This window comes from Adiantum capillus-veneris, chromosome 28 (genome assembly GCF_014529385.1).
Source record: "Adiantum capillus-veneris isolate H3 chromosome 28, ASM1452938v2, whole genome shotgun sequence".
In the NCBI taxonomy this organism is placed as follows: domain Eukaryota; kingdom Viridiplantae; phylum Streptophyta; class Polypodiopsida; order Polypodiales; family Pteridaceae; genus Adiantum; species Adiantum capillus-veneris.
In genome coordinates this window covers 13,134,150-13,144,426 of record NC_140958.1, presented here as the reverse complement: position 1 = coordinate 13,144,426, position 10,277 = coordinate 13,134,150, and the positions used below count along the sequence as shown (strand labels likewise).

At 43.3% G+C, this 10,277-nt stretch overlaps 1 protein-coding gene across 3 annotated transcripts; it reads left to right on the top strand.

Annotated features, from left to right (window-relative positions):
- Positions 1-2,161: 2,161 nt before the first annotated feature.
- On the top strand, positions 2,162-9,759 carry LOC147420069 (auxin response factor 1-like). Of its 3 annotated transcripts, none has more exons than XM_086504702.1 (13): positions 2,162-2,701; positions 2,809-2,912; positions 4,297-4,392; positions 4,611-4,670; positions 4,768-4,935; positions 5,217-5,310; positions 5,351-5,471; positions 5,624-5,785; positions 6,843-6,962; positions 7,060-7,304; positions 7,497-8,308; positions 8,389-8,579; positions 8,682-9,759. In XM_086504702.1, the coding sequence occupies exons 1-13, from the start codon at positions 2,605-2,607 to the stop codon at positions 8,746-8,748; spliced, it is 2,337 nt and encodes a 778-aa protein (XP_086360828.1). In that variant the 5' UTR covers positions 2,162-2,604; the 3' UTR covers positions 8,749-9,759. The 3 variants fall into 3 exon arrangements, with proteins under 3 accessions (XP_086360828.1, XP_086360829.1, XP_086360830.1); XM_086504703.1 differs by having other exon boundaries at positions 2,164-2,701; positions 5,381-5,471; XM_086504704.1 differs by having other exon boundaries at positions 2,167-2,701; positions 5,217-5,301; positions 5,381-5,471.
- The last annotated feature ends 518 nt before the right edge of the window (positions 9,760-10,277 follow it).

Genomic DNA, 10,277 nt, shown 5'->3' with positions numbered 1-10,277 from the left:
CAAGTGCAAGGAAATATGCCAAGTGCTTGAAGACTCATTATATTATTAAGTTATGGTATTTGAAAGTTTGCAATCGGTTTGTCTATGTTATGATTGATTGGTTTGATTGGCAAATTGAGTGAGGCATGGCCCCATCTATGCATCTATGTCATGATTAATGGGTGGCAAAACCTACAGGGCTTTGCCCCCCCCCCCCACCCTCCACTCGTATGGTCTATAAAGCAGGCGCCATTATAAGTATCAATATGGGGCCATTATCATAGCCGGCATATAGCCCCTTCTATCGATCATGGTAATGATGCTCATATCAATGCTAATAGCATTGTTTGGATACCAACGGTTTGACGATAACACCGTGATCAACGGTCTTAATGATGTTGGTGACAAAACTAGCCTTGTATTAATACGTTGCAAATATTGTTGCAAGTTAGAAGGGTCCCTTGTAGTGAGTCCAATAATCTAGCATTAGCAAGCATTATCTCTTGCTTCTAGTTCCATGAAAATTTGGCCAATGCATTACACTCTTAGCATATACCTTGGCACTTTAGCACACTAGCACACTAGCATTAGCAACCACTATCGTTGACACATGTGCATTTAGCATCATAAATTCTATTGCCATTTTCCAAAAGATAAAAGCCATAACAATTTCATTTGTGCATTCGTTACTCTCATTACTTATGTAACTTGAAACCTTTCTGACGATGTAAAAGTAGAATCATTCACTAACGTTTTTATATCGCTATCTCTAATCAAATTACAGTTTGCGTATGTACAACTGGCATCACATAAACTAATGACAATAATCCCCCTCACAAATTCTCTCTAGCAATCTACTCTAGGTCTAATGCAGCAACTCACACCATTGAACGTAATGAAGAGACACATTTAAGGGCCAGGATGTCTACACATTAGGGCCAAGTTCCAACCACTTGGAGTTATTCACGAGTGACCATTTAGGCTTAAAATGACTTTTTAACTAAGAAAAAGAGGAAATACTTCACTACTTCACTACCTACAAAAGGAACTTTTTCTTTAAACTTGGGATCTCTCATGCTTTTGAGTTTTGACAAATGTAGAGAAAATTGAGTTTATCGTTGTCGATGCTCTTTGGAAAGTGAAAGCTAACGACACAATCGAAGCAAGAGAGGAGGAATAAATGGCATGCCATTACCACCTTCCTTGTTGCAAAGACAAGATAGAAATTCTCGAGCATCCATAGACAAGAGTGGACTCCTTGACTGGACACGTTGATGTTGCTTGAAAGTAGAGATAACTAGGTAAAGGGCTTGAAAAGCAAAAGAGGAGTGAATATGGAGAGAAGAGTTTCCATTCTCTGGAGATTGCAATCCTTGTACACCATGGAGAGAGATTTCTAATGTATGTATGGGAGTGGCAAATAAAGTTGATGATGGATGGTCTATGAGACTGAGAGCAAATGATATAGAGAGAGATACAAAGGTAGAGATAGCTGGGTAAAGGGCTTTTAAAGCGAAAGAGGAGTGAGTAGGAAGAGAAGAGCTTTCATTGAGGAGTGAGTAGGAAGAGAAGACCTTCCATTCTATGGAGATTGCAATCATCGTATACCATGGAGAGAGGTTTCAACTATATGCATGCGTGAAGCAGTAAATGGCAAGTAGAGTTGATGATGAATGGTCTATGAGACGGAGAGTGGATGGTAAATTGAGAGACACAAAAGAAATATAATTGCTTTTGATTAAAGGATTTGCATTTGCACATAGGGAAGCGCTAATCGAAATCCATTTTTGGCGAAAGGCAAGTTTGAGAAATATAGCAAGGTGTTTATAGCAGGCTGATGAAGGCATTTTCTTTGTTTTTGTGTTTGAGAGAGAGAGAGAGAGAGATTAGAGAAATAGAAAGGCACTATCGTCCACGGACTCAATAAAGCTCTGCAATGCGCATAGGTACCTAGGTAGTCATGACTTTTCTAGTGGAAAAGGCAGTGGCAACAAAGAGACCTTTGCTTTAGGGGAGTTGCTTGACAAATGTGTGTAGAAAAGGAGCAACTTTGTGCTAAGGAAGGAGCACACACAGCCCACTTTCCATGGCAAAAATTGTGGTGTTTTTGTGAGGCCCAAGAGAGCCAAAATGCAATCATGTTGGGGGAAACCGCGGGTGTTGGAGGCTGGGAAGACAGCCGGTGACCGGCAAACAACCGGCAGCAGGCAGTGCCCCAACTCACTCGATAATGATCACTTTGCTGTCTTCTCGCAAACTCCTGTAGTCCATTTCCTCTTTTTCCGTGTCTTCCTTTGCTTGCCTTGCACACACCTATCACAGAGTTTGCATCTTCTTTCTTGCTCTCGCCATAGCCACCACATGGGCTCGCCAGATCTTTTCCAGCATTGCGCAGAAAGCGGCTTCGGTTTGCTCTTTGCTTCGCATCATGGAAATTGAGTGGGATATGTTTGGGAAAGGGCAATAGACACACCTCTCTCTCTCTCTCTCTCTTCGTTTTTGGGCTGGTAAACATCTCTTTCTGTGAGCGCGTGTTTCTATCCCCCCTTTCTCGGTCTCTCCCTCCCCGGGAGACACACACACACACACACACACACACACCCACCCCACTCCTGAACAGTGGCAATGGACTTCTTCCAACAGCGCTTCGCAGCTTGCAGTAACTTGAGCTCAAATGGTCCCAGTATGGGACTGCCTCATAACACCACTACTCCTGATGCAGGTTGGTTAGAAAGTCTTTGTCAGATGGGGATTAAGCGAAACTTGGCAGGAGCTGATATCATAGCAATTGTATTGAATTTTGTCGAATTTTGTTGGATGGTGCTGCAGGGGGTCTTCTTGAGGAGCTTTGGCAAGCATGTGCCGGGTCACTTGCTTATGTACCTCGCGTCAATGAGAGAGTATGGTACTTTCCTCAGGGACACATGGAACAGGTAATCTTTTACCATTTGTGCATGTTCACAAACTAGCTTTGCTGTGCATACAAACTTACAGGCAGACCCATCTTTCTTCGTGAAGGCGGGCATGGTATGCAAGTTGATGCAAAGAGATATGTGCGATCTTCAGACACTTTCGAATAGTTACGAAGACAGAACTTTTTTTAGACTGTCATATAGCTAACTTATTTAAGAGAGGAAGAAAGGGAGGCGCCAGTTGCGACGAGAAGTAATGGTGGTGGATGATGGCTGCCCACAGTGATCCACCAGACCACAGATGTGGAGGGAATAAGCCAAAGCCTGGTATGGGACGGTATTGCATGGGCACTGAAAAAACAAACTTATGTGTTTGATGGTGATGTTGAGGAAGAGACAGATAGAGAGTACAACAAATCTTGTAGATATTTTAACCAGTGTTTAGGGTACTACATCCGAGCTGATTGCTCTACTTCTTGACAAGGATTGTTGCGTTGCCCTATTGGGGACATGGTGCTTCGGCTCACAATCCTCCTAAAGTACAGGCCAACATTCATGAGATAGGGACGAGCCTTGGACTGATCTCTGCCAAGTGGTTAGTACCACGTTGTTGATTGTTCCTTAGATGAATTGGTGAGACAATAGTTCTGTTTATAGTTCTACCAGATCATTGTTTCCTATGAGGCAGGAAAAGTTGTGTTGCAATTGGATGCACGCGTAGAAAGGTGTCTGGAGAGCAAAAGTAGCCAGCAATGCAAGAAGAGCAAAGAGGTAGTATAGAGATACAAGAGGTGGCCACAGGAGGTGAAACTGGTACATAGAGGTCAGAATTCTTGCACAGAAGGGAGGCAAAGGGGAAGAGAGAGATGAGCCAGACAGGCAGGGGCGCCCAGTCAGACAATGGTTTGCAGTTGTGAGCACCTATTCAAATATTTCCTAGACATTGAGTGCTTCATCTTGAGTCTGGGAATCGTTTGAGGATACTTTCTGTTCACAGTTCCATCGGGAGGTTATCCCTGTCGATGGAGCCAGTTGATGTCTAGATGCTTCTTACGAGGAGCTTTCTCGCTCAGTACCTGAATTATGTAAGGATTTTTTAGCTTAGGAGATTTGATGGACTAAAAGAGAAGACGCAAGAGGGATTTTTGGCCATAGTCTACTTCGGCTGGTAGAGTTGTATGGATGAAAACATGAGGCTACTATTTCAACTCCTGGATTTAGATAGAGGTGATTTGGCAATTGTTCAGCTGCTCAATTTGATTGCATGAACCCTGAGTTTACGAGCTTTACTCTCAGATGTGTTATCTAGTATATGAAATTAAAGAAGGTTGCAGTGTTGTCCCACATCAAGCTTTTATACACTTTAACACATATTGATTTTCTGCCTGTACCCTCTTTGATGCAGGTAACTGCTTCAACAAAACAGGATGGCTGCCAGCAGCTTCCCAACCCTGGGCTCTCATCTCAAATACTTTGCCGAGTCATCGATGGTGAACTAAGTGTAAGTAGTTAATGGGATGTTCCTCCGTAGTTCAGGTTCATTCAAATAGTCACACAGAAAGACCCAGTACATGCCTAGAAGTCTAGTATGGGTGTTTCCCCTCTGCTGGTTATATCTCAGGGTTTTGCTCAGATCCTTGTCCTTAATCATATGTAAAAGGACCTTGCACTAGCTGACAACTGGTATTGGCTTAAAATTTATGATTCTTTCACCTGCAGGCAGAAGCTGATACAGATGAAGTATATGCAAAAATTTCCCTTGTTCCAGAACCACATGAGGTTGGTCTTGCTTATTCCCAATTCTTTACTCAAGGATACTTTCTCTTTGCTGAGCATTTCAGCTTATCAGTTTATTTCCTGAACAAGGGCCTTTCAGAGCCTGGGAACGTTACCGGCAAAGACCAAGCAAGAAGAAGCTGCCTCACAGCCTCAGCCAAAAAGCTCTACTCGACGTTTCATCAAGATTCTCACTGCCTCAGATACAAGCACTCATGGAGGTTTTTCAGTTCTTCGGAAACATGCAGAAGAGTGCCTGCCTCCTCTGGTGGGACATCTTTTCTTACCATCGGTAGAATTCATTCATATACAGTCAAGACTTCACATAAGCTGTTTCCTTAAGAAATGAGAGTGTATAAGTGGGTTTCTATGCACTTTGAAGTATGATTGCTATCAAATTGCATATAGGGATAGTCGGCTTAAATAAATCAACGTTCTGCCTGCTGCGATATGCCTTTTTTTCTTGTGTAGGCTGAGAGATTTGTCTTGGAGCTAGTTCTGAACACTAGGTACACACGAGTGTTTGGCCGATAATTTGCTTTTCTGCAGGATATGACCCAGGAAACTCCAACCCAGGAACTAAAAGCCAAGGATCTTCGCGGTTATGAGTGGAAATTTCGACACACATACCGAGGTAAACCAGGTACATCCGGATGTGCTTTGTTTAGCAAATGTGTAGCCAGTCTGTGAAATCATTGGAATACGGTATGCAGGACATCCCCGCAGGCACCTGCTGACGACAGGATGGAGTTTGTTTGTGAGCCAAAAGAAGCTCTTGGCAGGGGATGCAGTAATTTTTCTCCGGTACGTACAGAAGAATCTTCCGGCTTCCTTCTACAATTTGGGTGCCCATATGCTTGTAGTGTGTCTAAGCGAGGAAGCTTTTTTCTGTAATCTCTCTCCCTCTCTCTCTCTCTTTTCTGGATGAGTGATATACTGTGGTGCAATGGACATAGGGGAGAGAATGGAGAGCTGAGGGTGGGCATTCGAAGAGCCAAGCGACCCCCAAATGTGCCACAGGCTGTAATGTCGGGTGAGAGCATGCACATGGGAGTGGTTGCCACTGCCCTTCATGCGCTGGGCACCCGCACCATGTTTTCTGTCTTCTTTAAACCCAGGCAAGCTCCCTATCTCTTTTACATGTGTTTTACGGGTGCATATGCTATTTTTCTGCTTTATTGTATCAGTCTCGTATTGAATTTTATGTCGGTGTGCATCCATTTTATGTAACATGTGGGGGTTGTAGATATGATCGGTGCATGTGTGTGTGGGTATGTGTATATACATAGCTACATTGATAAATACATATTTCTGAATATATGAGAGAGAGAGAGAAAATGAAATGGAATGAAATGTTATATTAAACTTCTTCGAAAGGCCAAACTGACCTATGAGACCAAACCAGTACAATCCTGATGAATCTGATACAATGTCAGGGTACGAGAGAGAAGAAGAAGAAGAAGAAGAAGAAGAAGAGAGTTTTAACGTCGTAGGAAACTATCCCAAGAGACCTTAAAGATCTAGCCGACGAGGAGAGTTGAACTCAAGACCTGTTATTCAAGAGGGAAATGGCAGAAGCAATCTACCAGAGAGAGAGAGAGAGAGAGAGAGAGAGAGATGTGATGAAATGCTATATTAACGTCTTCGAAAGGCCAAAGTGACCTATGAGACCAAACCGTTACAAACTGGTGAAATCTGATACCATGTCTGGGTACAAAAAAGAGATGCCAAAGTGAAAAGGAGGTGAAACTAGAGGTGCTACTGGCTAGTCCATCCTCATCTGCACTCTGGATGTCGAGCTAGTATGGCTCAAATCCTCTGCTGTAGTCTCCATCGATGCTGTGAAGCTCCTCTCCTCAGCCGTGGGGGTCTCCACCTTTCTAGCTCTGATGCTCTTATCAATGAGGGTACTGCTAGTGTGAGTATGAGCGGAGATTTGCACTTGTGGCATATACATTCACATACATATATATCATACGTGTACATTTATGTGCATGTGCATACACGCAGACATGTGTGTGCATGTGTGTTTATGGTATGTAAACATCAAATATATCTGCTTAAAATGAGGAGTAGATACTGCTGAAGAGATTGTTTTAGGAGTTTTATATCGAAGAAGCCTGTTTTGAAGCAAATAAAAGAGGTCAGCAACAAGTTGGTTGGGGTTTTGTGCAGGATAAGTTGCTGCTCTTTCCTTGTTCCTGTGGAGAAGTTTGCAAAAGCCATGTCAGTAAGCCTGTCAGTAGGAATGCGATTTAAAATGCAGTTTGAGGCAGAGGATGCATCTGACAGGAGGTAATTATATCTTCAAAGCAGTTAAGCTTTCTGGTTCTCCATACATTATAGAATCAGCTTGACAAGCTTTTCTTTGTCCTTCTCTGGTAAATTCAAGCTTTACAGGCACAATCACAGGAATTGAAGAGCTAAATGCAGAGAACTGGGCAGACTCAAAATGGCGTTCTTTAAAGGTTGATTGGGACGAGCTAAACCTTGACCATCCAAATAGGGTATCCCCATGGGAGATAGAACTTGTAACATCACCTACGGTTGTGAACCCTCCACCTACTCCAGTGCGAAACAAGCGGCAGCGGCCCTCCCTCTCAATCTCTAGTTCAATTGCAGACGTTTCAGGGGCTGGTGAGGCATGCTCATGCATTCTCTCCCCTTTGTAATAGTCGTAATAGCTGGCACGGGCAGTATTACACATGGTTTGGAATGGGGTTTTCTTAGAAGAGAATCTGAGAGACTATCAAAAGTGTATTAGTTGTTAGTGGTGACCTTTCTAGTGTTGGATGTTTTATTAGCTAAACAGGTAATTCTTGTTTTCAGGGTTCAACAGAGCTTCCTTGGAAAGTACGTTTGGTTTTGAGGTTCCGAACGTCTTGCAAGGTCAAGAAGCCCAGGACATGGGAATGAGCCCTCTCTGGAAAACCCCGGGTCATCTAAACTTCTTGATGCAAGAAACTCATCATCCTCAACAACTTGTGCATATGCGACAACAACGTTCACAGGAGGTTGGAATGAGCTCCTTACCAAGTAAAAGGTTCCTTTTTTCTCCTTCCGAGATAGAGCTGAAGGCACCCTTGCAACCACCCTTTGCCATACATGGTAGCACTGTTCGTTTGCCAAGCCAGAGCCTTCAAATTGAATATGGTGCAGGGTGGCCAGCAACCACTAGTGATGCTTCTTTGACCAGGCTCATCTCTAGCATACATTCTCAAGAGGAGAGCTTGCACATAGCAGGCAAAGTTCCTTTGCCACTACCTGTGCAAGCACCAACTTCTCTGTGTCATCCTACCTTCCATCCACAAATTCCATCGAGCAGGGCTTTCACTCTCACCAACGAGGACCCGTGCATTACTTTTCCTGATGCAGTTCCTACTCCACCACTTCCAGTAGCTAGTGAAAGTGGAATCAAACTTTTTGGCATCTCCCTAACAGAAACACCTACCGGGAAGGGACAACGAAGGCAGGATCTACTATCAAGTGAGGAAAATCTTCATAAGGGCGAGGTTCCTCTTAGGCGACCAGATGCACAAACGGCTGAAACTGTGAAGGTAGCTGCCGACCCTGACCAGGAAGGGGTGGATCATAGTGAAGCAGAATCTCGAAGTGCGCACTCTACACGGAGCTGTATCAAGGTAGTGGACTAGCATTCTAGCACATTCCTTGCCTGTTTTTCTTTTTGGTTCACAGTTCAGCGTGTCATGTGATATTTTAGGTGATAAAGAAAGGAAACATGGTTGGACGAGGAATACATTTGAGTAGATTTGAAGACTATGGAAGCCTGTTTGAGGGGCTGGAAGCTATGTTCAACCTGAAGGGGGAGTTAACGGACCCAGAGAAAGGATGGCAAGTTGCTTACAGCGATCGGGAAGGGGACACTATGAAAGTAGGAGATGACCCGTGGCCGTAAGTTTATCACCGTGCAAATTGAGGGAGAAACATGAGCGTTGGAGGGTTTGTTTTGTTGAAGCATGTTGCTAAGACAGTCTCTTTTCTTCTTTTGTGCAGTGAATTTTGTCGCATGGTGCGAAAGCTTCACATCATAAGTCCAGAAGAAATGCAGGGACGTTGCTAGTATAGACAGACTGGCAGTAGTGCTCTCTTAGAGAGGTGGTTTGGATCGGACCCACTTGTATAGTATGGGCTGCTAGGTTCTTTAATGCTAGACATAAGCTTCCATTGAGGTTTAATCTTCTACTGAGGTGGCTTAAATGCTTTTCTTGCCTCAGCTGCTAGGGTTTTTGTACATTAGGGATGAGTTGCTATGACGACAACTGAACATATCTGGCTATGGGAGTGAATCTTTGTAGATAAAGAAAGCTTAGGGTTGGTTATCCCCAACAAAACAATCTTGTCGAGGTTTTCTGTTCCCACTCTTAACTCTTTGATATCCGTGTGGGAAGGCAGCGCAAGGATATTAGGTTTTGAGCATTGTCTGGGCACAATGGTGCTCTCCAGTCATGCAGCCTTCAGGGTTTCTTCCTCTTCACTAAACTCTTTGGGAGTATTCTTGTACTACTAACTATCAGTTTAGGGAGGAAAAAGAATTCATAGGTTTTTGAGGCCTGCATGCAGATTGCAAGGGTGCAATGTAGCCCGTTTCTGCAGATGCTCAACTGAAATGCGTTTAATACCTATATTGCAAGTACTGTAGCTTGTGATGGAAGGTGCACTTAATTCACATTAAGCAACTACAATGAATATTGTTTTTTTTTGCTGCCCTACCGACTGGGAGCCTTTCGATCTCTCTGGTGTAGTATGCAACATCTGGATCTACAGGGAAGCATCTTCATGATTTTGGACCACAATGCTCAGTGGCAAAATTGAGGAGATTCTGATGCTGAAATAAACCACCAACCCCTGCCTACTTCAAATGAGAAAACCAGGATGATGAGAGTCAACTTTCTTGTAGTAGAAATCCCACTTTCTCAAATCCCATTTTCACTTAAAGAGGCTAAAATTTGACGGCCGTGCCAAATGTTGCCAATCTTTTAGAACGCGATACTTGGAAGCATCGCCTAACATAACTTCCTATTTTCATAAAAAGGATTGAGATTTGGCCATATGGCCAAATGTTCAGACTGACTCTGATTAATTCCTAAATTGATTGGGAAATCTCAAATTATAATATCTGGTTAGTCTGTGATCAATGTTATTCTAGAATCAGCAGCTTTTGAAGTTGACAAACTCCTGTTTCTTTTACCACTAATGTTGTGCCTTCACCACTTCCAAGTTTTTCATCAATTGTTTAGCTCACAAACAATCTCCTTTTAAGCACTCCCGAGTCCCAATTTTTACCATGAACACAAGAAGCTATGTCTGTGGAGTCCTTGAACAAGGATGGGCAAGGTACCTCCTGCCTGGGTCACGCCGACATTTTAAAACCACAATAATGATAGGGGAAGGGCGTTGAACGTTGTCTCTCAGAGTGCATGCATTGCAAGATACCCTTGAAAGGAGCAAGGAAAACATCCTAGGCTCTGAATGTTTCAAATGGAGCAACAGACGCCAGGTTTTCCTTGACACGCAGGAACAAACCCTCAAGAGGCCAATTTTTTTATTTATAAAAGTTAATAATATTGACGTGGTCATCTCTGACCGCAC